We start from the raw sequence: 27,983 nt of genomic DNA on the forward strand, positions 1-27,983 counted from the left end.
GTTTGTGACATGAACTTTTCACTACCGCAAGATGGCAGCGCCCAGTGTTTTACAATCGGCGGACCGATGGCTTTCCGAAATCTTCGAATTCCGCAAAAATCCCGCGGCGTTTTTCACTACAAGGCAAATCGAGGATGGCGAGTTTGTTATGGATATATTGCAAGTGGGTCCTTATCTGCCGATCTATAGTCCCAACCCAAATTCCATTATATTTCTTTATAAATTAAAATTATTGTTGATGACTATGATGTACCCTGCCTAACTAAGCCTAGTATTAGTAATAGTAATAGTATTAGTAAGACTTCGTGGCGCGGCCCCCAACGTGGCACACTTTGATTTTTCGCCTGTAGCGCCTAGCTAGAGCAAAAGTTTTAACTGAAATTTCACAGAAAGGGAAATTTCATCAAATTCTTAACACTCCCGTTCATAAATCGCGAGTTTATCTACCCGTTACAAAGTTAGAAGAAAAATTCATTTTGGTGTGATTTTCCGATTTTATTTTGAAGTGCAAAGTGAACCCTTGCCTTGAAAATGCCCCGAAAATTAAGAGAAAAAAAATTATGACAAACTTTTGGTTGGGTATGTAAGTAGAGATAATAATAATTATCAGAATCTACTTTACACTTACAGGAAATGGAAATTCTTAAATGTCAATTTGGAATTTGCCGAAATTTATTCAAGTTCGCCACGTTAGGGAACACTCCGCCAATTTGTGCCCAATTTCCGGACGCCACCGTTTGATGAATTTGAGGTTTGTGGTTTGGCAACACTACACGAGGAAAGTTGCGTAAACGTTCAAGTGCGCCACGTCAGGGAACACAACCATATACTGCCTCGGCGATCGTTACCCGTAGTGTGTTTATAGCTCCATGCCCGTAGTCAATGGGTCTCATCAAGACCCATTTTTCTAGGGGTACGGTAAGCGATCGTGTAGTGTAGTACTCCTGTACTGTTGTATAGTACTACTATACAACAGTACAGTATTAGTAGGGATGTCAGTAGCCCCATAAATGTGGCCAATTTACTGGACTACCTCCGTAAATAAAGGCCACACTTCCACCATGTACAAAACCGTGCCGAACTTTGCCAAATTTTGATTTTCACATTTAGGCTTAGTTTGTAGTTTATTTTTGCTTTAGAAGCGTACTCGCCCTCTTTATAGCTAATCAGAGAGTGCTGCCTTTTTCAGATGTCTAATTTTCGTGAAATTTCATGTTGAAATTTTGATATGCAAACGTGTGCAAACGAATCTGGAAATTTCACGAAATACAGACCGTCTTCACTCTCCTGAAGACGGTCAGAGCATATTGACCAGAACATTGAGTTTATACCTCTGGTTCTTTTCAGAACCATTCTCTTAGTGGAGAAATTATTCGCACATGGTGTTTCAGCAGACCTTTCATTTAGTATGTTATAATGAAAGGTTAATATGTTAAATTGAATATATGTTATAATCGACTTCGTGTATCTTTTTGCAACATACAGGCAATGTACTCCGATAAACTTGGTGACTCTATCAGGATTGTTCTACTCTCCACCTTACAAGAAAAGTCATCGTGCTTAATGTCCACACCGGATAGGTCAGTAACTTATCTAATGAGGGATTTAACCCCAATTTTATTTGCACTTGGGCAATTCCGTGGAAAAGTGGACACAGCTGAAAAATGGAAATTTATTTTATCTTCAGAACTACAAGCAACAAATGTGGTTATTGTAGTCCAAACCTTAACCCTTACCCTACTAGACCCTCCAACGCATGCCAATATGTGCCTCAAGAAAATCTCCTATGTTTTTTGCATGGCCCTCCAATATCTGCCATGTCATTTCAAGGGTAACTGGACAGGCACTCCAATACATGCCACAGAGAACAATGAGAGTCCTCTGATAACAAAGTGAGTGCCCCCAGCTGGTCAGTATCAGGCACCCTCCAGGGCCTCCAACTCCTGCCAATTGGAGCCTTCACTGTCAAGATAGTTTATCTGCCAATAAACTTCAGCTGGAGGGCATTGGCATAACCAACTGACTTGCAGTAAACTACCCTCAGAGAGTAACACCGCGTTCCCACTTGAATTGGAAAAAGGTGGATCAAGATCCGGCATTTTGGTGTGATCGTTATCTTACCGCAACGAAACCGCAAGTCGCGTTCCCACTTATGCTTGATCCACCTTTTCGTACGGAAATGTTGGGTCCGAAAGGTCACTGAGTTCGGAATTACGCGCGCTCTGTGGGAGTGCCATTGTTGCATGGTTGCATGCTAGGCCAGGATGGGTCAGTTTTCAAACAGCACTATCAGAATTCACAGACAAAAAAATTACGCGAATTCACCAACATAAATCACGGATCCGTAGAGGATCCGTGCGTGCATAAATTAACAGGTGAAATCCAACAGAGCCGCTCATTGTATGACATCACGGCAGAAACCAATGCATCGATAAGGGATTCCCTGGTTCTGAAGCTTCTCATTGGTTAGAAACGGTCACATGATGTACTACGACATCATTTTCCAATTTTCTATAATCAATACTTCAGATTTGTCACCTCCGTACGTACCGCGTTATCGGCACTATTCTCATCGCAAACTCGTAAGCTTTTCCATGATTCTGTGCCAAAGTGAAGTCTTTTGATGAGTGCGGACTGAGTCATTTATGGATGGAAAAATAAGTAAAATTTCAGGAATGAAAAAGGTTTAGTAATGGACGAACACGCAACAAAAATAAGGCCTATAGTGTAGTTTTAGGATACCACGTGCGCTTTTGCATGCGCGGTGCTAGCCCGTAGTTCAGCGGTTGTTTATTGTGCATGTTGTATACGCTGGAAATGTTCACATGAGCTACACGCCTGAAAACGTGTTTCTTCGTTCATGAGACCGCAACATTTTCGCGCCACTCGTGCACCGGGCGGATGTTAACAGGTCAAATTGCCGGATCAGATCCACCTTTTGCGTTCCCATCTGATCGTGATCCGGCAATTGCCGGATCTGATCCACCAATTGGGGGATCTGTATCCTGGTCCAGAGGTGGATCAGAAAAGGTGGATCTGATCCTGATCCACCTTATAACGGTTAGCGTTCCCACTACACACAATTGCCGGATCTGATCCACCAATTGGGGGATCTGATCCGGCAATTTGGCAAAAGGTGGATCAGATCCCCCAATTGGTGGATCAAGTGGGAACGGGGTCTAAGGGTCTAAGGTGTTGTGTGCAACAAAAGGTTGTTATCCGTTAGTGGCCTTTTGTTGATAACTCGTTAGTCATATATGCTGTTTACCATAATGTTGCCAGTTAGCGACCTTATAAAAAGAATACAAATGTGAAATGAAAATAAGGCCCTTTCTTCATTAGTTAATTTCTAGTATAATTAAAAAGATAAAATGAACGATTTTTTGTGAGAAGCAAGTATTTTGATAGCTTAATAACATGCAACAAAAATAGCCATTAATGACCTAATAGCACTGAGCCGACGAGTTTTGTGTTTAGTATCGAGCAGACGGTCGGCTCCTTGATGAGTATGTACGACCAGACAACCAGTGAAACGGCCGCGTTCTACAAGAGCCAGTTACTTGTCACCATGACGACGATACTTTTGGAATCAGGGCAGCTGGTGGGTTTGAATTTACAAAATTGCTTTTGTTCTTTTACTTAAATGTTCAAAGGTATTAATCACACTCGCGATGTGGACTAATGCAAGTCGATTGGAAGTTGTTCACAGGTCAGGTCATAGGTTACTGGGAAAGAACCAAAGAACATGATACCTCCGTTAGAGTTGCATTTCATTTGAATAGCTTGTGACCTGACTTGAGACTGGATGACTTGTGCATTGACTCGCGGTGATTGACTTCTGATGTCTTGCAATGACTTGTGATGATTTATGATGACTTTATGATGACTAGTGATGACTTGCAATGACTTGTGATGACTCGTGATGACTTGCGATGACTTGTGATGACTCTCGATGACTTATGATAACTTACGATGACTTGTGATTACTTCCGGTGACTTACAATAGCAGAGTCTTATAGAGCGCCGGTATCCGCTTGACTGCGCTCATGGCGGTAGCTCAAAACTACTTGCTGCTTACAGTTTTACTCAAAAATTATTATGATGACTATGATTACTTATGATGACTTATGGTGACTTATGATGACTTGTGACGACTTCTGATGACTCATGATGACTTTTGATGACTTACGATGACTTATGATGACTTATGATAACTTAATATGACTTACGATGACAACTTAATATGACTTACGATGACTTGTGATGACTTACAATGACTTGTGATGACTTATTATGTCTTATGATAACTTATGATGACTTGTGATAACATGATTACAACTCTGTTAGTTGGTTATATTTATTAGTGTGTACTTGTCCGCATTCTTACCGTAGGAAGCCCAGCCGAAGCTCTTTACAGACTTTGTGGAACTTCTTCTGGACACAGTGTCAAAGGTCAACAGCGCAGTGGATCGGACCGTTCGTGGGACGGCCTGCCAGTGTCTGAATGAAATAGAAACGATGCATCCAGTGAGTAAGAAGTAGCCAGTATCAAAGATTACCGGGTCAAGAAACAACTCGGAATATTTCTATTCCATCGTGATGGGATGCTGGTCCATTGGTAGTCTCCATACGAGACTGAATTTTCTCTTTTGTTCCCATAATAATACCACCCATCCCCTGTGCAGGCGTGAGGTATGATTTGATTTCTTGAGTCCGGGTTCCAAAATTCCCAAGACTGGTTTCTGTTCATGTTTTTGATGGCACCCTCTACTGCCATGGTGGCTTGACCGCACTCGTTAGAGACCAACTGCGTTAGGGGAACAAAAATAAATCCAGTCTTGGATCAAGACTAGTTTATTGGAGATTATTCCTCAGCTAATGCTAGTACTTATTTATAAATACTCCTGGGTGGAGAGAGGAAAGTTCAGGTGAAGTAGCTTGCCCAAGGACACAACATACAACAGGAAGGGTCCGGCTGCATTAGGGGAACAAAAATTCAAATCCATTCTTGGATCAAGACTAGTCCATTTAAGGTTATTCCTCAGCTAATTCTGGTAGCCATCGATACTCCTGGGTGGAGAGAGGCAAGTTCAGGTGAAGTGGCTTGCCCAAGGACACAACATACAACAGGAAGGGACCGGCTGCATTAGGGGAACAAAAAGACAAATCCAGTCTTGGATCAAGACTAGTCCATTGGAGGTTATTCCTCAGCTAATTCTGGTAGCCATTGATACTCCTGGGTGGAGAGAGGCAAGTTCAGGTGAAGTGGCTTGCCCAAGGACACAACGTACAACAGGGAGGGACCAACTGCATTAGGGGAACAAGTACTCAAATCCAGTCGTGGATCAAGACTAGTGCATTGGAGGTTTTTCCTCAGCTAATGCTGGTACCCATTTATAATTTTTTTTATACTCCTGGGTGGAGAGAGGCAAGTTCAGGTGAATTGGCTTTCCCCGAGGCCACAACTTACAACAAGATTGGACCCCTGACCTTCTGATCATGCGGCACAAACCTCACCACCACCCCCAACCTTTACAGAACTAGAAAGGAAACTTTCAAGAAATTCCTAAAATTCCAAAGAAATTCCAATGGGATGCGTGCTGTTATACTGACGTGATTAATCCATTTGAATGCTTGAACTCTCAGTAATTTGTGTCCATTTTCAGGGTATTTTGATGAGGAAATTGGAGCATTTTTACGCCATGAGTCAGCTAGAATGCACCCATGTCTGTCAGAATTATATGGTAAGGACCATCCACGTGTCAGATTGGTTTCAACCACACAATGATACGTATTTGAAAAAAGGTTTTAACCAGTTCACGCCGGGATTATTTTGACAAGAATGAAACGAGGCGCTGGATTACTTTTCTCTACACCTCAAGCCAGGCGGGTTGAAGCCATCACCCTCGGGCAGCAAACTCACATTTCTGGTCTCGGTCTCTGCGAGCGGGTCACTGACGGATACTTCAAGCCTCGCTCCCTGCGTGTTTATCCGTCATCCATTCCAAATACTGCAAAACCTTTGCGGGTACACACGTCATCTGGGGCGAACTGGTTAAACCATTTTGTTTTTGTCAACTTTAAGGTCTTAAAGTTTTGTAACATTCTGTCAAAAGCTAACAAATTCTTTCAGATGTCATTTTGGTTCATTAAAAAAAAAATCAGTGATTTTTTTTTTTCAGGCGTTGTTTGTGCAGGTTCTGAAGAATTCCATTTACGTATTACTGAGAAGTGGTGAAAGGTGGGTTTGGTTAGATATTCCAAAAAGATTTGAAAAATAATATTCTCACTCTCATCAGACATTCTGGTAGTAGTGCGCATGCATACGTGAGGATTGTGAACGTTCAACCAAAAGAATGGTAAAAGGCACTGGATTTCATAGAAGTCCAAATTTCATGTTGAAGACCAGCCAGCCGTGTCTTTATCCGTTTAAGACTGGCCACATGACAGGCTCTTGACCAATGGGAATGGGTAAACTGTCTAAGGTATTTATGAATGTGATGTTGCGGTCATTTCGAGTCCCAACGGAGTAAGCTTGAAGTGAATTGCTCCTTGCATGCTCTCGGAGAGTACTGAGTAAACAGTATCTCAAGAAAGTACGTTGGCAAAGGGCAAAACCTAATAATGAAATAACATCTTCTTAACGCAAAATGTCATTGTAAACCTTTATAGTGATCTTTGGTTCATCTTAGAATCACCTTTTTCTTTTGGAGGTGCAGTGGAACATCTCTATACGGAACACCACTATACCGAACATTCGGCTATACCAAACTTCAGCCTTGGCTCCCAATTTTTGTGAACAAAACGTACCGAACATTGTTGTTGGAAATGTCAACAGAAGAGCGACAAATGACTATTAATAAAAACTGTGTGATAACATGATTCAGTAGTAGCACGTGTTCGAAGTCGTCTGTCGGTAACTACCAGGGCGTGCTTGGTGAAGTTCTGCTATGGAATTGAAAATATTAATGGAAAAGTTTGGCGACTCCACGCGTGGTTTGTAAATGCAACTTCACAATTACAATGATCACAAGAGGGCGCCACTAATTTGTGAAAATAGCTATACCGAACAATTTCTGTGGATCCCACGATGTTCGTTATAGCGACGTTCCACTGTAATCACTTCTTGTGTTGTATCTGGAAACATCTCCCAAGTTGTAGTCAAATTGTAATTTTGCCTCATATGTTGTTTCACTACAGTATTGATAGCAGTGAAGTGACCGATCTGCTGTGCAGTAGGACAGAACCGCTTAAGGTATCGAAACTTTACGTCGGATTCTACTTAAAGCTATAGTCCATCATTTGCAGCCATCCGAAAAGTAACTGGCGTAATTATTGTTTAAAAACAAACTTGGTTGAAAGATAGTAAGGGAACTAAAATCCCTGTGAAATTATTCTTTCTGGGAAGCTGTCATTTTGAAGTAATCAACGAAAGAAGGCATTTCCAACGGTGATTCTTAAGAAGCACCGTAGGAAAATTTAAATAAGTAGTTCGTTTTGTTATTCAGCGCAGCGCGCACAAGTATTGGAACGACGCACACGCGCGCGCGGTTGTTATAATTCGTCGGATCAGTGCGCTACGTCGCGTATAGCTGCAATTCAAAACAATTCAAAACATGATTCAGTAACTTTGGATTTGAAATTGAGATCCTAGAATGCTGTTTTTCTCGGAATATGAAGCTGAAGCTGAGCTGAAACTTCATCAAGTAAGTTGTTCAGTATCCTTCATTAGATTTTGAACTCTTTTGTTGCTTCAAACGAACAAAATGCACAAATTACAAATGATGGACTGTAGCTTTAAGCACACTTATGATTAACACCATAGGATCATTTACATCTTATCTTGTGTGGAGCACCCTGGTCCAATGGTTACGTAGGTTCAAACCATGACGGGGAACGTTTCAAACATGGTGGTTGTGTTCTTTGGCAAGACATTTTACTACAATTGCGTCACTACACCCAGCCCAGAAGTTTAACTGGATACCTGTAAAGGTAGAGACCGTATTGCGCTGATCTTGTGCTTCTGCAGAAAAATTGTCGCATGGCCTGATGAACATGGGTAATAATTTTGAGGTGCTTTGCAGAGTTGTAATGACTCGAGTCAATGACTCGACTCAAGTCCGACTTGAGTCACATTTTTTGGTGACTTGACTCGACTCGAGTCCCTAAGGGTAAATGACTCGACTCGACTCGAGTCACTGCGAGCAATTGACTCGACTCGACTCGAGTCCCTCATCAGAAGACTCGACTCGACATGAGCAAAGGCTAATAAGACTCGAGTCCCAAAAATAAAAGCACAACTTCGCGAAAAGTATTTGCAATGACTTACAGTGCAAAATTTATGCTCACTTCACTTTGCGAATAGCAGTCATGTGTAAATATACAACGTGTCACAGACTCCCACCTCATGGTTCTAGAACGCACAAAATACTATCCAGGAACCAGATTTTTAAACACATTTTCTAATTCGCTGTTTCATCATTGGCTTTGGGCGATTTCTTATAAAGCTCTTGGATTCGAACGCTGGTTAAACTTATGGCCTCCTTTTATAAATGTTGGTTTACAGTGTTCAAATATTCGTGACTCGAATTGACTCGAGCTAAATATTTGACTCGACTCGACTCGACCTTTTGACCTAATGACTCGACTCGACTCGAGTCACTTCTTTAAAATGACTCGAGTCACTTCTTTAAAATGACTCGACTTGACTCGAGTCACTTCTTTAAAATGACTCGACTCGACTCGAGTCACAAAAAATAGTGACTCATTACAACTCTGGTGCTTTGAGACCTTTGGTATAAAGCGCTATATATACGGACCATAGAATTATTATTTTTAATACAGGATAAATAAAAAAAGGATAACCCAAAAATAACAAAATAGAAAGTGGAAACTTTAAACTTGAACACAGTGAATGTGTTTGCATCAGATTTCCATTTATAACTACTTGGAATTGTTGGCCAGATTTGTATATTAGCTGATCAGTTAATTTTGAACAGAGGAATTTGTAAACCTTAATATTTGTTAAAGCTTAAATTAAAACTCTTGATTTTTTTTTCACGTGTCCCAGCCTCTTACGCTCCCGGAAGATTTCAGCAACAAAATGTTTCAACTCGGATCACCAAAGGTATGTCTGACTTCCATTAGTTTCTGACTAAAAAGAAACCAGCAGATGAGTGGTATTTTAACATATTGTTACATATGAAAACATGTTTTTATCATACAGGATTCATCCGTAAGATGTTTCTCAGAGGATGTCGATAGTAAAGAACTGCTGAGATGTCTGTCCTTCCTGCTGGATCATCTTTATCTCATGACGATGCCCTGTGCAGTGACGACGCTCCTCAAACTCATTGACTGCATGGTAACAGCCCCCCACATTGCGCCTCATGTAAGTCAGCATAATTTCGAAGTTGTATTTAAAGGCCCATAGGGTCATTTGCATTTATCCGAAAAAGTAACCTACTGAATCATTAACAAAAAGCTTACTTGGATTATTAAAGATTGTATGGTACTAAAGACCCTTTGAAATTATTCTGTCTGGCTATTGTTATTCTGAACAGCGCCCTCCAAACCCTTAGACCCCCTATACACAGGGGTGCGACCTTTGGGCTTCCCTTGTGCGACTATAAAAACTGGCCAGGTCACCGTTGGAGGCTCAAAGGAGGCCGAATGGTTGCCTAGGTCGTTCAAAGGTGGTACACAGGATGTTCAGACATCGCCATGGACGCCATGGTCGCCGTAAATTTTTGAACATGTTCAAAACAGTCGCACAAAGGTTGCCGAGGAGGTTGGTTGCTCAAAGGTGGCTCAAATAAGGCAGAAGGGAGGCACAGGCATTGCCATGGATGCAGAATGGATGCACAATGGTCTGCCAATGGTCGCCACGTAATAGATCCGTTCTGTTGCAAATTTTACCATCAATCTGGGCGATGCTTCTGCCTCCCTTGTGCCTCTAGGGTCGCCTAGGAGGCAGAAGCATGGCCGAATGGTCGACCAGTGATTGCCGTTAATTGCCGTTGGTCGCCGATGATGGCACAGGAGGCTCAATGGTTGCCCAATCATTGCTCGGGGGGTCGCCTATGTTGCCTATAATCGCGTTGGTTGCTGTAGGTTGCACAGGGGAAGCACAGGGGAGGCAGGCAAGTGGCTCAGTGGACGCACAGGTCGCTCGTAGCTCAACATGGAAATGCCCGAAAATTGCAGTTTTGGTGGTTCAAGGGAGGCACACAAAGATCGCTGGAGCAGTTACATAGAAACAGCATTTTCTGGGTTTAGGCGACCATTGAGCATCCTGGCCATTTTTTGGTCGCTCATAGGTGGTACAAAGGTCGCAGCCCTGTGTAAAGGGGCCTTACTGCATTGACGCACCGATGTGGTAGTATTATCATGCAGACCTTTACGCACAATCTGAACAGCAACTTCTGCGATTTGAATTTTTGGGTTTGGTTCTTTAACGGGTACCCAGGTACCCGTGTTATTTTTAATCGAGTATCCGGTTCCCATACTACCCGTAAATGCACACCCCTAGTACACTCTTTGATTTTGGATAGAACAATGGATTGTTTATGTCGTACTGAAAAAGGTCAGATCTGGATGTGTTTGAGCTGAGTTGGAATTGCCGCGCTGGATTTTTAGCGGATGGCACATTTGATCACAGGCCAGTCCAATTTAGAACAGAAAAAAACAGAAGAAAGAAAAATATAAAACAAGTCAAAAAATAATCTTGGAAAGGTTCTTGTTTATTTAAGAATTGAGATAATGTAATAATCATTTTGTTTACCGATTTGTTATTTTTATTTACAGATTCTGAGGCCGTTTGTGACACGTGTTGAAGCTACACATGATGTGACGTTATTCCATGCATTGCTGATACTCAAGGTATATAAACGGAAAAATCACAAACAGGCTGTGTGTCAACACTTTGTAAATTGGGGAGGGGGGGCCCAACTGGAAGAAATAGTATGTAATTACCCCAGAGTTGTCTTTCTTTGTATTATATCAGCATAAGTTTGGCAGACAGCTCATGACTGACGCCGAAGAGGAATTACTCTTAGACAGACTAGTCTCCTGCTCCAGTCACCCTTGCCTGACACCAGGACATAGACTACTCTGCTATCAGTGGCTGCTCAACTTCCCTGAAAACAAGGTAATAATATTCAGGAGAAAATTGAACTCAAGTAACTAAGATGACTTTGTACTGAAGGGTCTAATTGACTTAATCAATGACTGATTGAGTGACTGAGTGAGTTACTGACTGATGCCGAGTGAGTTACTGACTGAGTGAGTCACTGACTGACTGACTCCCTGGCTGACAGAGTGAGTTACTGACTGATGCTGAGTGAGTTACTGACTGAGTGAGTCACTGATGACTGACTGATTGACTGACAGAGTGAGTTACTGACTGATACTGAGTGAGTTACTGACTGAGTGAGTCACTGACTGACTGACTCCCCCCCCCCCCCCGACAGAGTGAGTTACTGACTGATACTGAGTGAGTTACTGACTGAGTAAGTCACTGACTGACTGACTCCCCGAGTGAGTTACTGACTGACAGACTGACAGAGTGAGTTACTGACTGATACTGAGTGAGTTACTGACTGAGTGAGCCACTGACTGACTCCCCGACAGGCTGACAGAGTGAGTCACTGACTGACTGACTGACAGGCTGACAGAGTGAGTTACTGACTGATCACTGAGTGAGTTACTGACTGAGTGAGTCACTGACTGACTGACTCACAGGCTGACAGAGTGAGTTACTGACTGATGCTGAGTGAGTTACTGACTGAGTGAGTCACTGACTGACTGACTGACAGGCTGACAGAGTGAGTTACTGACTGACTGACTCCCCCCCCCCCCCGACAGAGTGAGTTACTGACTGATACTGAGTGAGTAACTGACTGAGTGAGTCACTGACTGACTCCCCCCCCCCCCCCCCCCCGACTCCCCGTAACTTGTGAGTTAGACTGGCTGCTTATTTCACTGCCTGACTTCAACTTGTGACGAGAGCCGGGCAGTGCTATCGTATAGGATTAACCCTAATGCCAATGAATGGGCTAAATCCGGCCCATTGTGTAGACCAGATGCATGAAAAAACTTCCAGTCTGAATCAATTGCATAGAATGTTGTGTGGTCTGGGACGACTTTTACTAGACTTGCCTTGCTTTTGTTCTTTCTCTGGGTTGATTGACGGTGATGTCTCTTTTAGGCATCCGATTTGGAAGATACCAAGAGTCATTTACCAACTGGGTTGGACTATACCAAGACTGCATCCTTGTACCCAGGGGTGTTTGATGGACTGGACACCACTCTCATTAAGCTCAATCTACTGAGTCTGTGTTTTACGCCCAGCCATGTACAAGGTTGGTGATTATCACTATTATGCTTACTCGTTCGTAAGGATGTCGTGTGACGTACACAGGTTTAAAGTTGTAAAACAAAATTGAATTGAATTGGTTCAACCCTACCCTTCCTCAATCCTCCAAAATCCTCCTGCCAGTTTTGGGTGATTTTAGAGGATTGAGGATGAATGGCAAAGATGTATCGCTTTTTTGTGGAGGATGCATTATGTCAAGCCAGTAGGCCGGTATCCTGCATTGGTTATGTTCAGCCGTGCAGTTTTTCTCGTATTTAATCCGCACTGCTTCTAAATGCCATTCGCACGGCCTTAAACCGTAGCAGTAATTGGCAGAGGATTTTGGAGGATTGAGGCAGTCGTCACCCTCCACAGACTAAATTTAAGAAATAACGGATGATTTTAGAGGATTGAGGCTGAATCCAACTTTTTCGTGGTGGCAGTTGGAGTATTTTGCAGGATTGAGGTTGCATCCTAGCCAGAGGGCCCAGGGGTTAGGGTTAATTGTTAAAAATAGAAGGTTGTCTTGGGAATATAATAATACTAAGTGTGATGCTTATATAGCGCATTATACCAAAGGTCTGAAATCGTTGCAAAATTATTACCCCTGTGCATCAGGCCATGATAGCAGCAGCTATAGATCAGCGCATTCTGGTCTTCACAGGTTCCCATTTATACTCCATTTATGCTTTACATATAAAGATTATTATGCTATTAAGAAAACAACAGTTACACAAAACAAAAGATATCACTAAAAAGGAAATATCTAAAATACCAACAGATTCTGCTTCGGCCACTCTAATTGGTTGCCTAGTGTCGCTACAGAAGTCCATTCATTATGGCATCACGGGACGCCCAGCAATCACGTTGTATCGAGCTCTTTACTTGTACTACAGACGACACTATGAGACTGTACTCAGATCTGATATCTACAAGTAAGTAACAATCACTCGATTGTGCGTAAGAAAAAAGTAATGACAATTGTACATTTGCTTGATGTCCATTTACATCAGCACAAAAAGGAATGACGCAAATATGAGGCGTTTTGGCAAAATGAGACAGAACTGGGCAGAGGTCGAAATGAGGGTTTGGGATTAGGAAAGAGAGTAAAATTGTCCTTGCAATACTGTTTGTAGCATTTCAATTGGACATTGAAGTTATGGCTGTTAAAAGTTTGCATTTATCGACATGTCATAAAAGTAAAATACTGAGAAAAAGGCCACTAATGTTTTGAATTTTGTATTTATGAAAATGAAAGATGCCAATTGTTTTATCCTTAAAAACACTTTTATTCCAAATATTGTTTACTATAATTTTAACATGTGCAGTAGACATATCACATTATACAAATATGAGTAAATCTGAAAATCAAAAACAAAATCAGCCATTTCAGTTTTTTTTTCATTCTCTCCACTTCGGCCAGTGCCCAGTTCCGTCTCACTTTGCCTGAACTTCTCACAAATTCCCGTTTATGAATAAAAAAGAACCAGTAAGAAATTCCCCAGAAGTTGCTGACCAAACAATGATGTAAAAAGATTCTTGTATCCAAGCTAACAAAAAATGAGGTAAGTAGGTGCGTGCATTGTATTTCTTTTTCTTTTAGCATTTTGGATATAAAATTAATGTGATAATGTTCTCACAAATTATTAACAACAGCATGGACCATATTAAAGAACATTCATAAATACCTAAGACAGTTTACGCATTCCTATTGGTCGAGAGCCCGTCACGTGGCCGGTCTTAAACGGATGATAAAGACATGGCTAGCTGGTCTTAAACACTTTTCCAGTGTCACAATAAAATGTGGACTCCTAAAAATCCAGTGCCTATTATCGTTTCATTGGTTGAACGTTCACAATCCTCACGTAGGCATGCGCAACACTACCAGGGAGTCAGAATTTTAAAGTTCTAAATTCAAAACGCAACGTGCCAGGTGCGTTCTGCGCGACATCGCGCAGAACATGATACGCGCGCGTCAATCTCCATAAAAGGGTTGTTTACATCTTACTCGCTAGCTGAACACTCCATTATTTTGCAAGAGGGATGTTTCAAAAAGCATAAAGTGAATTTGTTGAACAAAATCGGGATGTTTTGAACGAATTATATGATTTTTTCTTACCGAAAAGGTATTTATGAATGGGAATAAATATGTGCTCCGTCGGTATTTATCACTCTGTTTAAGACCACTTAGAGTCTGGGTGCTGATAATTACCCTCGCCTCCGGCTCGGGTAATTATCAGCACCCAGACTCTAAGTGGTCTTAAACAGAGTGATAAAAACCTCCGAAGCACACATTTATTCCCTTAGTAATACAGTGAATGTGAATTGATTAACTACATACATTTCCTGTCTTCACTAAGTGTTCATGATACAGATACGTATCAGGTAATTCAAATTTTGGTAAGATTTATTTCCAATATTTTGTTACGTCCATTAGAGATTGAGGAAGTACATTTCCAGTTCATTTTTTTGTTGTATAACTGTGCAGTTGTATTGAAGCATTACTTGCAATCACTCCCCATTATTTAAATGGTCATTATCTTAATGGTCATTAGACAAATGGCATAGTATGTCTTGTCGTCAGACAAATGGCGTAATATGTCTTGTCGTCAGACAAATGGCGTAATTTGTCTGTTTTTTTTTTCTTCCCAGGTTGATTGTAACCATAGTGACAGAGCAACCAAAGTTTGTGCCTCACACTATCAACTTCATCGAATGCATCAACAGAATCGACACAAAAGAGTAACAAAATATTGAGTTTCATGTTTATTATTCTTATTGTTATTAATTTATTTCTGGTAATGAAATAAAGATTCCTTGAAAGCATCCAACGAACTGTAGCTCGCAAGCCTGAAGAAACCTTTAGAGAGAGGACAGTGAGAAGAAATTACAGTTTTAGAGGTGGGAGGAAAATCACAGAAGAATATTCTGGGGGAAACCCACGGAATCAGGTAGGGACTGAAAACCCAATCCACATATTGGACCAGGGCAGGAATCGAACCCGGGCCAAAGTGGCGGAAGGCAATATAGAAAGTATAGATATTTCTTTTTAACCGAAAACACGTTTCGTTTTTTTTATACTCGTGTTGAAAGAGGTTATTGACCGGTGGAAGACATGTGCGTCATTGTTTAGTCATAAGCAGCTTAATGGCATATTCAAATAATAAATGAATTTGTTTTTGGCATAGAATAATAAAATGGTTTCTTTTGAGAGCTGATTTTTTGTCAGTCCCATCTAGACCTGCTTGTTTCATATTGTCTGTAAGTCATTGATGGAGTAGTATACAAATGATGTATTAAAGAGTTTCATTCAGTTATTTGGCTTTAATGCTGCGTGTATGTCATGACGCTGAGCAGTTAAATTTTGGAAACCTGTGTACTTCTTATAACATCGCAACAAGTTTTTTAATTCCTGAAGAATAGCTATTAAAAGAATGTGACAACTGTTTTTTTCGTTTTTGCAGGTGCTGGATTCAACAAAATTCCCTATACATTTTTACACAACAAAATGGGAATGTGTCATTCTCTAATGTATTATATTCATAAATACATAAGACAGTTTGCCAATTCCTATTGGTCAAGAGCTCGTCACTTGGGTGGTTTTAAACCGCTGATAAAGTACCACTGCATTCTGCGCCACATCGTGCAGTATGCGCGGCTCATTCGCCAATCTCCATATAAGGAGATATTTAGCACTACGCACACGAGGCACATACCATAGACATGGAAAGAGGGGTGTTAAAAAAAAACATGAAGTAAAATTTTGAACAAAATCGTTGGAAATTTTTGAATTTTGACTTGTTTTGACTTTTTGACTGAAAAGGTATTTATGAATGAGAATAAATATGTGCTTGGCTGGTATTAAACAGCAACGTTTAAAACTGGAGTGGAAGTGGGGCCTGGACGTTGATAATGATCCTCACCTTTGGCTTGGGCCATTATCCAACTCCGGCCCTTAGCCGGTTTTAAAAGTACTTGTTTAAAACCGACCATACACATATTTATTCCCTTATAAATCTACCCTATCTTCTAAAATGTTTCACAAACATATCATTCAGCAGTCAGCATCCTCTATAACTGTAAAAAAAAAAAAAAAAAAGGAAAAACTTGTCGTTTTGTTTTCTATATTTTCTTTATTCTGCTGATGAACTTTTCCTAATTGCCATGTAAAGAAGTTGCTATGGTAATATAATTGTTTACATTTTTGTCAGTTCTTTTCCTACGGAGCTGCTGCAGTCGTCGATGGAGAACATTGTCTCCACACCTCCTTCAGATGTCTTGGAGGATTTGGAGTTTCATCTTCTCCTGCTCGAGAAAGTTTGCAAGGAGAAAAGTATCTCTCCCAAGGTTGGTTAAAAAATAAAAAATAAAGATGTTTGACATGTGTATACAATGATTTTAAAATGCAGAGAATGTACTGAAGAACTTAGTTTAAAAGCCATTCAGGATTTGGAGGTAAAATGCAAGAAATAATCCTGTTATTTTATTTATTAACCCTCCTATGCAAACATACATTCTGTGTCAAGTAGTCAAGTGTTTATGTAACTTGATACAGCTTTGCTTTGACTGTGGGAGATTGATAAGCCAGCTGTGACCACAACTTGCCTGCTTTGTCTGTTTATGGTCTGTTGACTGACTTTGACTAGTCACAGTACTTGCTTGACATATGATCTGACTGCTGGTGACTAGCCTGTGTTAAAAGTATTGCAGGGGAAGTGGATGGAAATTTCGACTGTCTATCTGTGACTGTTTAAATGGCAGGCGGTCTAATATACATTTACAATTTTTCCCAGTCAATTTCATCAGCATTTCGTTCGTTTTCATTAACATGCCTGCACATTCATGCAAATTTATTATTTCCATTTACACCAGTGTTTCTTTTTCAATATCGGTGCTTTCCCTTTTATTTTCATTTTCAATTCAAAATTGAATACGAATTCAAACGTGAAAATGGTTTACCAGCTGAAAATGAAGTCTTGACAAACGTCTCTAGCTCTATACTTTCGTTTCGACAAAAATCGAATGAACTTAACCATTTGATTAGCAATGTAATTGGTCAATTGAATTTGATTGACTGTGTTTGACTGTTGAGTGCTTGTGTATAAGGCAGCATTATTTTTCTAAGTGAAACTGAAAGGACCGAGTATTTGATTGAATGATTTGTTGGGAATATATTGGCTGTATTAACCCTAACCTTCCCAAATCCTCCAAAATCCTCTTTGCAAAATGGAGGATTTTGCAGGATTGAGGTTATATGGCAAAAATGTGTGGCTGATTTTGGAGGATGCACTGTGTCAAGGTCTTAGGCCGGACATTGTGTTGTTTATGCTCAGCTGTGCATGAATTTAGGCCTAGATTATACTTGAAATCCTCCGCACTGCTCCAGGATGTCACTGGCTCTGCCTCAACATATTGACAGTGCTTGCCGGAAGATTTTGCAGGATTGAGGCAGTGGTCACCCCTCCAAGGACCACATTTAAGAAAAAAACTAAGGATTTTAGAGGATTGAGGCTGTACTTTATTTCTGTGGAGGCAGTTGGAGGATTTTGCAGGATTTGAGGTTACATCCTAGCAACATTTGCCTAGGGAATTAAGGTTAAACAAAAACCAAATGAAGAAAAATCTGTGTCTATATTTCACTGTAAATATCAGAAAGCTTCAGTTTGGAAACAGGAATCAGAAAAGATGAAGAAGATTTTTTTTCAATTAATTCTGCTGCATAACTCAGTTTTCTTTTTTCCCCCTCCAGCCAATAGTGGCGTTCCTTCGTCAGCTGCTCACCTCCACGTCCATCGGATCCAATGGTAGCTGGTTGCTAGGCAACTGCATCCTGTCTGTGTGTCATAGCATCATGCAGCATCATGATACGACCGAGATCTTTAAAGGTGAGAACTTGGATCATAGCTAACAGAAATTCACTTCATTCAGAAAGTGAGGAATTTTGTTCTGTGGCAGGTGCCACAGAGGTTTAGTTGTATAAGAAATGAGGCTTCGCCTCACCCGCTCCGAGAAGTAGGTTGCTGCGTCATCTTGTGACCACTTCGCGGGTAGACGCTCACTGCCTGATTGCCTACTCCGCTAGAACTGGATTATCTACTTCAGCAATTGACAGTCGTATTCGTTGATTTTGAAATATGCTTAATTTCGTTTCAGAGCTTGGTCAGTTACTTTACGAGTTATTGACTAGTTACGGTGATCTAGACATCAGAGACAGAGCACGGTTCTACTATGCAATGCTCACCAACATCTCAAGCCAAAAGGTGAATGAGCTAAATCAAAAAAAAATTAACTACCAGGACCTTGTAACATCAATTATGCCTTGATTGGAAACATATTGGAAAGCATTTTATCTTTGCGTATACATTACATGTAATTACAATAGTCTGAGTTTAATCAACACCCTATAGGTCTCTTCACACTAGGGGTGACGCAGGGTTGAAAACGTGCGGATATTCACACTTGAACATTTTCAACCCTGCGCCACCCCTGAGATTGATTTCGCCCCGGGTCGAACTGCTCCATACCAGGGTTGAGATTTTCAACCAGGATTGAAACTCTCGCCAGGGTTCAATACAGTAGTAACCGAGCGACACAATCTTGGTTTGCACGAAACAAGTGTGAAACGATGAGGGGTTGAGGGCAGGTTTAAGTAGTTAAAAAGTCAACCCGGGCAGCACTGGGTTTGTCCAGGGTTGAGTTCAACCTGGGTTGAGAGGCTCAAGTGTGAAAAGGCCTTATGACATTGAAGCAGGTACATCAATTCCCTGTCTGAAGTGAGGATGCCATTTTGCTGTACGCAAAGAGTACAACCTTTGTTAATATTTTTTGTACATGTAAGGTGTCTTTTTGAATCGGATAAATCCAGCAATATCTCAACACTGCGCAGTACTCCTTGGCATGTCCTTTGTAGTATTGGGCTACAAGGCCTTGGGGCAGTGTGGCCTTAAGGTTTGTGAACCATGATCAGAGGGTCAGGGGTTCGAATTCAGCTGCTGGCTATATGTTGTGTCCGTAGGCAAGCCACTTTAACAACACTTGCCTCTCTCCACCATGGAGTATAAACGGGTACCGGCATTAACCAGGAGTACCATGTGATGGACTTGCATCCCATCCAGAAGGAATAGAACTACTCTCAGTCATTTCATGCCATGGAAACCGGAGATGGGCCATATCCGAATCGGCAATAACACACAGTTTATGGGAAGATGCTGTAGCCGCTGGCCAGTGGCTTCCATAGGTACGCGTGTTATTTCCGGCCATATCCAAGTGATTCGGACACGGCTATGAAGCTGGCCCGATGAGCCATACTGACTTTGGACTGACTATCTCTGCAGGCCTAAATCCTTCACAATCACACAAATCGGGTTGTCAGATTTTGGCAGATTTTAGCAGGGGGCAAGGTTAACACATCTTTTCCAAATTGCTTTTATTTTTAGATTTCCAGCATCCTATCATCAGCTGGTACTACTCACAGCTTGACCAGACTCGTGACTGGCAGCTCCAACTTTGACATTCCATCACCGGTGCAGAAACTGCAGCAACCGGTTCTGTGTCTGACGAGGTATGAATATATAAATTGTATTTTAGGTTCATTTCGCCTCCGACAAAGGTTGTGCTAGGGAAACGAGCTCGATCGGAAATATCTTGGAAGCTGCGGGCCCAACAAATTCGTGTTCATGCATGAGTCCCGTGATTGTGTCATGTAATTCCTGAAGGGAGTAGTCTTTTTTGAGTAACAAAAAGTGACCCCATGATGACCTTTGACCCCAGTATGGTAACATGTTATGGCTGGGCTTCTGATACCTTTGACGTTTGGTTAAAATTTGTCAAAATATGTAGGAGCAATAGACTATGTCAACGTTTGTTACTAACTAAGGGACTAACAGAGGGACAAGATGATTTGTTGAGCTGCTGTCCCGCTGTTAAAACGTCAAAATGTCTGAGTGAAGAGAGGCAAAATTTGGAAGTTCCTGCATGTTTAACACATTGGTTCCTATATCCGCCCTAAAGTGTCCTGCTGCCTATACAACCTAAAACCAACTGAACATCTGTCTGAGCATGGTATGGCTTTATGGATTCGTCAGAGAATATTTAAAGTAATACAATGTAATACAAGTAATAATTGGTTATCAATGACATGGCATTGTCAAGAAATTTGAATTTCCTAGTTAGTATTAAAAGTTGCTAGTGCAGGGTAGAAAATCAGAGTCAAACGCTGTTGCAATGCTTAACACTGAGTTAAATGTTTCTGTATCTTTACTAATTTTCAAGCTGTAGTCGTGTCAACCTTAACCATTTTCCACCAATTTTGAGAATATTTGTGCCATCAGAGAGAATTTTGATTGGTGCATCACTAACCACGTCATGCTGCCAAATTAGTATTTTGCTTAATCCTTTTGGCCTCCCTGACATGGAGAATATTTATCTTGGCAAAGAAAATAACCTAATACTTTACAGATGCATGAAATTGAATTGAGTTCATTTATAGGTACATGTAGAGTAGATCATTTGCCGCTATCCAAAACGTAACTGACCAAATTATTGTTAAAAAGCTAACTTGGTTTAAAGTTAGTAATGGCACTAAAATCCCTGTGTAATTATTCCTTCATGCTGTCATTTAGCAGAAAGCAGGAAAGGTCATTTCTAAAGATGAGTCAAGTGACGCATTTTTGGAAATTCTGTTTGTAGTTGGCTTGTACTTGGGCAAGTCTGTGAATGGGTGCACGTTTGGATTCTGTTATTTGTATCCTTGTGGAGACATTTCTTTGTTCTCGTGTATTAAAGTTTTCGAGTTTGAAAGTGTAGTTTCAAAATGCTTTTATTAATTTTTAACCAGAATTAATTTCCTTGGCTGAAATTCGGACTTAATGTCCCTTTTCTAAATCTCTTCCATCTGCGACAGATCAACATACCTTGGAAATTCCAAGTTTTGGAGGATTTATTAGTCCATATATCTATAACCTTGTGGAGATGTATTCGTCTATAGAAATTGCCCTGTGGAGACGTATACAATCTTTTGTTCCTTATTGTGTGCGTGTCTTCAGAGGGTACGGTGTATCAGATCAAGGGTTGACACGACACACACGCGTGCGCGTGGTTGTTATTATTCGTCGGGTCAGTGCGCGACATCGCGTAGCTGCAGTCGGTTGAATAAGAACGTGTTCCTGATGCTGATTTCGGGCACAATTCAAAATATAACTCGGCAACTTTTGAATTGAAATGGAGATCCTAGAATATTGTTTTCTCGGAATATACAGCTTTAACACAGAGCTAAGACTTCATCAGGTTAGTTGTTAAGCACCCGTCTTCAGATTTTGAGCACTTTTGTTGCTTCAAACGAATGCACAAATGACAAATGATCTACTCTACCTTTAATCCCCTTTTTACTTCTATTGTTACTTACAGGATTCAGAGGAGACCAGAATACATGACATTTGCTTGCTCTAATTGTCAGCAGTACCTTCAGAATCTGCAGTCCAATCAGAAACCACCTGTCATTCACATGGACTACTACCTGCATTTTGTGAGTGTTGGTATAGCACTCTCCTGTTCATTCTAAACTGTCTAATACCACCCTTGAATTTTTAACACACTGTTACTGCTGTTGTCTTTGATTTCCGAATTCTAAAATCAAACTTTGAATCAAACATAGTCAGTTTTCAGACCCATATAGATGGACAAATGAATTACATGTACATTCAAAAGAAATTAAGTGTGCATTCCTGGTAGTAATTAGTAGAAAAATAGGATAGATAGAGCCAGGGCTGTTATCAAGTCAATCAAAAGAAAATCACAATTCTATCACAAGTCAAATTACAAGTTAATTCATAAGTAAGAGGTGATGAACAATAACAAAGAAATTATTATTATGATAATCATTTATTTGTGGTAATGAAACCAAGGATTCCTCACAAGTTCTCTAGGCACCGTAGCTTGCAAGCCTGAAGACAGAGAAGACAATGAGAAGAAATTACAGTTTTTACACATGGGAGGAAAACCCCAGATGAATATTCTGGGAAACCCCAAAGAATCAGGTAGGGACTGAGGACCCAATTCACATGTGGGCCAGGGCAGGAATCAAACCCGACCCGAAAGGTGGGCAGCGAAAAAAACCCACTTTGCCAACTTGATTCCCTTGCTTTTGTCACAGCTCAATTGAATAGCTTGTGAGATGACTTGGGAGTGGATTGACGTGATGACTTGCGGTGACTTGTGATTGACTTGTGATTGACTTGTGATGACTTGTGATTGACTTGTGATTGACTTGTGATGACTTGTGATTGACTTGTGATTGACTTGTGATTGACTTCTGATTGACTTGTGACTACTTGTGATTGACTTGTGATGACTTGCGATGACTTGTGATTGACTTGTGATGACTTGTGATTGACTTGTGATTGACTAGTGATGACTTGTGATGCTTGTGATGACTAGTGATGACAAGTGATAGCCTGATAACAACTCTGGATGGAACTAAAAAGCGTGTACATGTATGTTGGAGTAAATTTCAAACTTGCACATTTTGTCTCTCCAGACGGAGGTAAGCTCCACACGATCTGTAGACAAACTCTACTCACTGGTTCTACATGTTGACATCCCAAAGAGCTATAAGGAAATACCAGGTAAAAAATGGTTTTGTCTAACAGAAAAGACCTTTCAGTGTGGTGTTGGGGTTCCAACCCTTCCTATCAGAAATAATAAATAATAAATAGCTTTCCCAGCATAAATAAATACGTAAAGAAACAGTTGAATATGTGTACAGGTACATGTACCTGCACAGAGCACCGTACCAAATGCCAACTTCTTTTTTACATGCGTCCTAATCCTTGAAATGTACTCATACTCGCGCTCATGGAAAAAATTCCCTCGTACTCGTACTCATAGCAAGGTTCTCACACTGGTACTCCTACTCAGGGCAAATACAGTATGGCTGTGTGTTAAACCCCTATTTCATGATTTTGTTTTGCAGATGTGTCACTGTCTTGCCTCACGCTGGATGAATCTCAACAACCATCAGATACGTGCCAAGTCATATCCTTACAGATCCAACCTCTAGAACCTGTGCCATCAAAACTCCCTGTCAGGTTAGTACTTAACCACTAGAACCAGTGCCATCAAAATTCCCTGTCAGGTTAGTACTTAACCACTAGAACCAGTGCCATCAAAATTCCCTGTCAGGGTAGTTTAGTACTTAATCACTAGAACCTGTGCCATCAAAACTCCCTGTCAGGTAAGTACCTAATTACTAGAACCTGTGCCATCAAAACTCCCTGTCAGGTTAGTACTTAACCACTAGAACCAGTGCCATCAAAATTCCCTGTCAGGGTAGTTTAGTACTTAATCACTAGAACCTGTGCCATCAAAAGTCCCTGTCAAGTTAGTACCTAACCACTAGAACTTGTGCCATCAAAACTCCCTGCCAGGTTAGTACTTAACCACTAGAACATATGCCATCAAAACTCCCTGTCGGGTTAGTACTTAACCGCTAGAACATATGCCACCAAAAGTCCCTGTTAAGTTAATACCTTACCACTAGAACCTGTGCCATCAAAACTCCCTGCCAGGTTAGTACCTAACCACTAGAATCTTTGCCATCAAAACTCCCTGCCCGGTTAGTACTTAACCACTAGAATCTTTGCCATCAAAACTCCCTGTCAGGTTAGTACCTAACCACTAGAACCTGTGTCCTGTGCCATCAAAAGTCCCTGTCAAGTTAGTACCTAACCACTAGAACCTGTGCCATCAAAACTCCCTGCCAGGTTAGCACTTAACCAATAGAACATATGCCATCAAAAGTCCCTGTAAAGTTAATACCTTACCACTAGAACCTGTGCCATCAAAACTCCCTGCCAGGTTAGTACCTAACCACTAGAATCTTTGCCATCAAAACTCCCTGTCAGGTTAGTACCTAACCACTAGAATCTTTGCCATCAAAACTCCCTGTCAGGTTAGTACCTAACCACTAGAACCTGTGTCATTAAAACTCATCTGGTCGGCTAAGCACTAGAACCTGTACCATCAAAACTCTTGGTCAGGTTGGTACCTGACATCTAGAACCTGTGTCGTGAACACAACATGCCACAGTATTACTTAACCACTAGAACCTTTACAAAGATCAAAACTCCCTGTCAGGTTAGCACTTAAAGATTCAGCCATTAGAACCGCATCAAAACATTTGGTCTTGTTAGTATCTAGCCACGAAGACCTGTGTAATTGACTGACCTTATGACAGATTCAATCACTACAACTGTGCCATCAAAAGTCCCTGTCAGGTAAGCACTCCATGGCATGCATTCAACTTGGTCCAAAGGACTGTCATTTCCGGACATTTTGAACTAGACGCATCCTATTTTTGTCAAATGTACATAAGTATTCAGAAAAAGAAAATTGTTATTTTTAATCTGTAATTGATCTTTCTCTGCATCCAGCACAGTGTTTATGACAGCCGATGGCCAGACGTCTACTTGTAGTCTCTCTCCAGTCCACATTCAGTTCTCAGATCTCTTCTTGCCTCTGCCTGTCAGTTCATCCAACAGACCAGGATTGTTTGACGACTTGTGGAAGTATATGCAAGATCACAGGTAGTTAAAGCTGTCATGTCGTTAAAAAAAAGGGTTTTAAGATTTCAAAAGAAGGGGGTTGGCAGGCCCCAGTCTTTTAAGAGTATTTACATCCCTATTTTTTGTGTGCACTGTTCATACCCACAATCATTTAAGAATCATTATATACCAAAGAAGTGACGTTCACTTTCCTTTAACAAGGGGGTTACGATTAACGGTTTCTGAAGTAATGCTGTGCATCGGGTTGGGTTGATCAGGCCAAACCAACCCGAAACATTATAGATATAAACCGAATCGAAACCGAAATCTATCTGAACTCCCCAAATCTGACCCGACCCAAAAGGATCACAGGTAGTTAATTATATACAAATTATGCTTTTGTATGGCCAAAAAAACAAACATTTTAAAATTTCGCTGCGAATGTTTCTTGATGTCAAATTTGTATGAATCATAATAATTTGGTAGTTTTATTTTCTGACGTTTGCAAATGTTTTATATTACCATTAAATGAAAATCACCTGCTCACTGTTTAATCTCAATGGAATAACGAAAGTTAAAACATGATTTGGAATGACATCTATTTTGACATACATCATCATTGTCTTGCCCAAGCAAGGCAATTATTCTAATGTATGTATGGTGCCTTAACACTGCATTGTTCTCTGTTGCGTATTTCAGCAGCAAAACGTGTGCTGAATCGGTCTGTACGTTACTGCTCAACAAGACGGCCATGTTGGAAGTAATACAAAACCAACTACAAGAGTACAGAATTGATCATGTTGACAAAGGTAAGAAAATCAGGTTTCGAGTATTACATGGAACTGCAGTTAATTTCAACTAGTTGGAATGACATGGGTGTACGTGAATGGGCTCCGTGCGTGAACAACAGAGGGCGCTTTTTTACCACGTTTGAGAGCCCCGTGGACGGGAAACACCGCTTGCGCGTACTGGTTTGCGCGTGTATGCCACAAAGTACGCACAACTTATTTTATGTTGAATGCGCACACAGCCATAACGTCTTCGCACGAGAGTCAGGCGTCTTCAGTGATACGTTCGAATGTCTCTCCCAGTACAGTGGTCTCCCCCAACTCTCCCTTCCTTACTGTTGAGGGGGTACTTGTACACGGAGCCCATATAGTTGCAAAGACCAAGATTTTATCATGTTATCCTTTTTTTTTATTGAGACTTGAAGCAAATATCTGTGTCTACTTTATGCATGGTTTCTTCACCTCAGAAATGTAAACTGTTCTCTAACAAACTCATTCTGAGTATGAGATGTATGAGAAATATAGTAAAACTGGTGCAAACTGCTTACTGACTGGACTGACATGAAAAATACAAAAGGAAACAAGAGGTCGTGATGTTTCGACTCTCAAATAAATATGAAAAAGATATAAAGTCATGTGTGGTATTAAGCCTTCAGTGATTCGCCTATCTGGAAAAAAAACAAACCCTGAGAGATGGTTTTTCTTCCAAAACATTTTTTGCAAAGTTGGTCAGGTTTTTCCCGAATTCTATCAAAAAAAGTGCATTATGAATTTGAATATTCGGTTTCTCAAACATGAATCTCCTCCACACAAAGAAATTAATAATAATCTTCTCTCTAAAAAAGTAGAAAAGAAATGAGGGATTCCACAGACTTTTGAGATGCCTTCAAGGAGAAAATGAAAATGACATTTTAAAAATTGCTTGTTTTTTGGGTGTTTTTTTTTGGTGGTTTCATTTACAGAGGATGACACCTCAAGGATAGGAATCTTTCTTCCACCATCGTGGCACCTGCTGCTGAAAATTACTGCTAAACAAGATATGACAGTGGTCGCCATAGCAACTGACAACTGGAAAACCTTGCCACTGGTCAACACGTTCTTGCACGAGTTGGAGGAGAGTCGGGCCAGATAATTGACTTCAGCTCAGGTGGCTTGCCAAACAAATCCTGGGAACAAGGATTAATCTACACGCCCTGAAATTGGAAATTAATGATGGTGATTCTCTGTCAAAACTCGGGGAATGCATTTACGGGTAGTAAGGAACCGGGTACCCAATTGAAGAAAAAATGGGTACCCAGGGTATACAAATCTCCGAAAAATACAAATCTCGGAAGTTGCTGTGGACCCAAGAATATACGAGCATACCTCATGGATGCTGTATTCAAGCTAATATGTGCCTTTATTGGGGGAATGCTTGGAATTTCTGGGTCCCTGTGTCCAAGTTCGGAAGTCTGGATTTGAATCAGTTGGTATATAGCGCCCTCTACCATTGCAGCTTGACTGCACTTTTTAAGAACTGATTGCATCAGGTGAAAAAAAAAAAATCCCGCTAACACACGCCTTCTTGTTCCGTAGTTGTGGGGACATACACTCGTCGCCACGAGGTATTTGTGGGGACCGAAAATGCTGTGGGGACAGCAGAAAGTCCCCATAACTCGGTCCTAATTTGCCTAACAATAAAAAACGTCCCCATAACGCGGTGTAGGCCTACCCACCCATACTTGTTTGGTAACTGTGGGTACTACACAAGTTGTCCAATGGTAGTATGGGGACCGAAGACGCTATGGCGACTTTAGGAAGTCCCCACAACTCGGTCATAAATTGCCTAACAATAAAAAACTTCCCCATAACGCGGTGACGGCCCACCCATGTGTACATGCATGTGTACATGTACATGCAGGATTCACCCTCAAGTGACCATGGACCGCAAAAAAAATTGTCTGTTTTCATACCCCATTGTCATGGAATTAGTGGAGTCATCAGTACGTCTTAAAGAAATTATTTCATTGTTTAAGGACATTATCAATTGGTTATGAATAAATATATATATTTTGATATTTGAAACTTATAAATCAGTTTAAGTAAGAATTGAGGCTTTGCCTGGTGGAGATACTAATGAATGAAAGGTTTGTGGAAACACCATGTGGAAATTATTTTTCAACTAAGAGAATGGTTCTGAAAAGAACCAGAGGTATAAACTCGACGTTCTGGTCAATATGCTCCGACCGTCTTCAGGAAAGTCTCTCTCCTGAAGACGGTCAGAGCATACTGACCGGAACGTCGAGTTTATACCTCTGGTTC

General features: G+C 40.9%; 1 protein-coding gene across 2 annotated transcripts; it reads left to right on the top strand.

The window, feature by feature from the left end:
* On the top strand, nt 1–27,856 carry LOC119726456 (AP-5 complex subunit beta-1-like). 2 transcript variants are annotated; one of them, XM_038198159.1, is made up of 24 exons: nt 1–163; nt 1,486–1,580; nt 3,478–3,601; nt 4,393–4,527; nt 5,667–5,744; nt 6,183–6,241; nt 7,201–7,255; nt 9,071–9,127; nt 9,227–9,391; nt 10,807–10,881; nt 11,006–11,149; nt 12,209–12,362; nt 13,137–13,290; nt 15,008–15,097; nt 16,567–16,702; nt 18,105–18,240; nt 18,509–18,615; nt 19,792–19,916; nt 21,761–21,878; nt 22,890–22,977; nt 23,325–23,439; nt 24,784–24,936; nt 25,594–25,703; nt 26,645–27,856. In XM_038198159.1, the coding sequence occupies exons 1-24, from the start codon at nt 32–34 to the stop codon at nt 26,812–26,814; spliced, it is 2,775 nt and encodes a 924-aa protein (XP_038054087.1). In that variant the 5' UTR covers nt 1–31; the 3' UTR covers nt 26,815–27,856. The 2 variants fall into 2 exon arrangements, with proteins under 2 accessions (XP_038054087.1, XP_038054088.1); XM_038198160.1 differs by having other exon boundaries at nt 25,597–25,703.
* Nucleotides 27,857–27,983: the final 127 nt, after the last annotated feature.

This window comes from Patiria miniata, unplaced genomic scaffold, assembly GCF_015706575.1.
Source record: "Patiria miniata isolate m_02_andy unplaced genomic scaffold, ASM1570657v1 HiC_scaffold_2, whole genome shotgun sequence".
In the NCBI taxonomy this organism is placed as follows: domain Eukaryota; kingdom Metazoa; phylum Echinodermata; class Asteroidea; order Valvatida; family Asterinidae; genus Patiria; species Patiria miniata.

Coding starts and splice junctions, on each gene's coding strand:
- LOC119726456 (XM_038198159.1), top strand. CDS start 32: ATGGCAGCGCCCAGTGTTTTACAATCGGCGGACCGATGGCTTTCCGAA. Junction 3,602..4,392: donor TTTTGGAATCAGGGCAGCTG/GTGGGTTTGAAT, acceptor TTCTTACCGTAG/GAAGCCCAGCCGAAGCTCTT. Junction 12,363..13,136: donor TACGCCCAGCCATGTACAAG/GTTGGTGATTAT, acceptor AAATACCAACAG/ATTCTGCTTCGGCCACTCTA.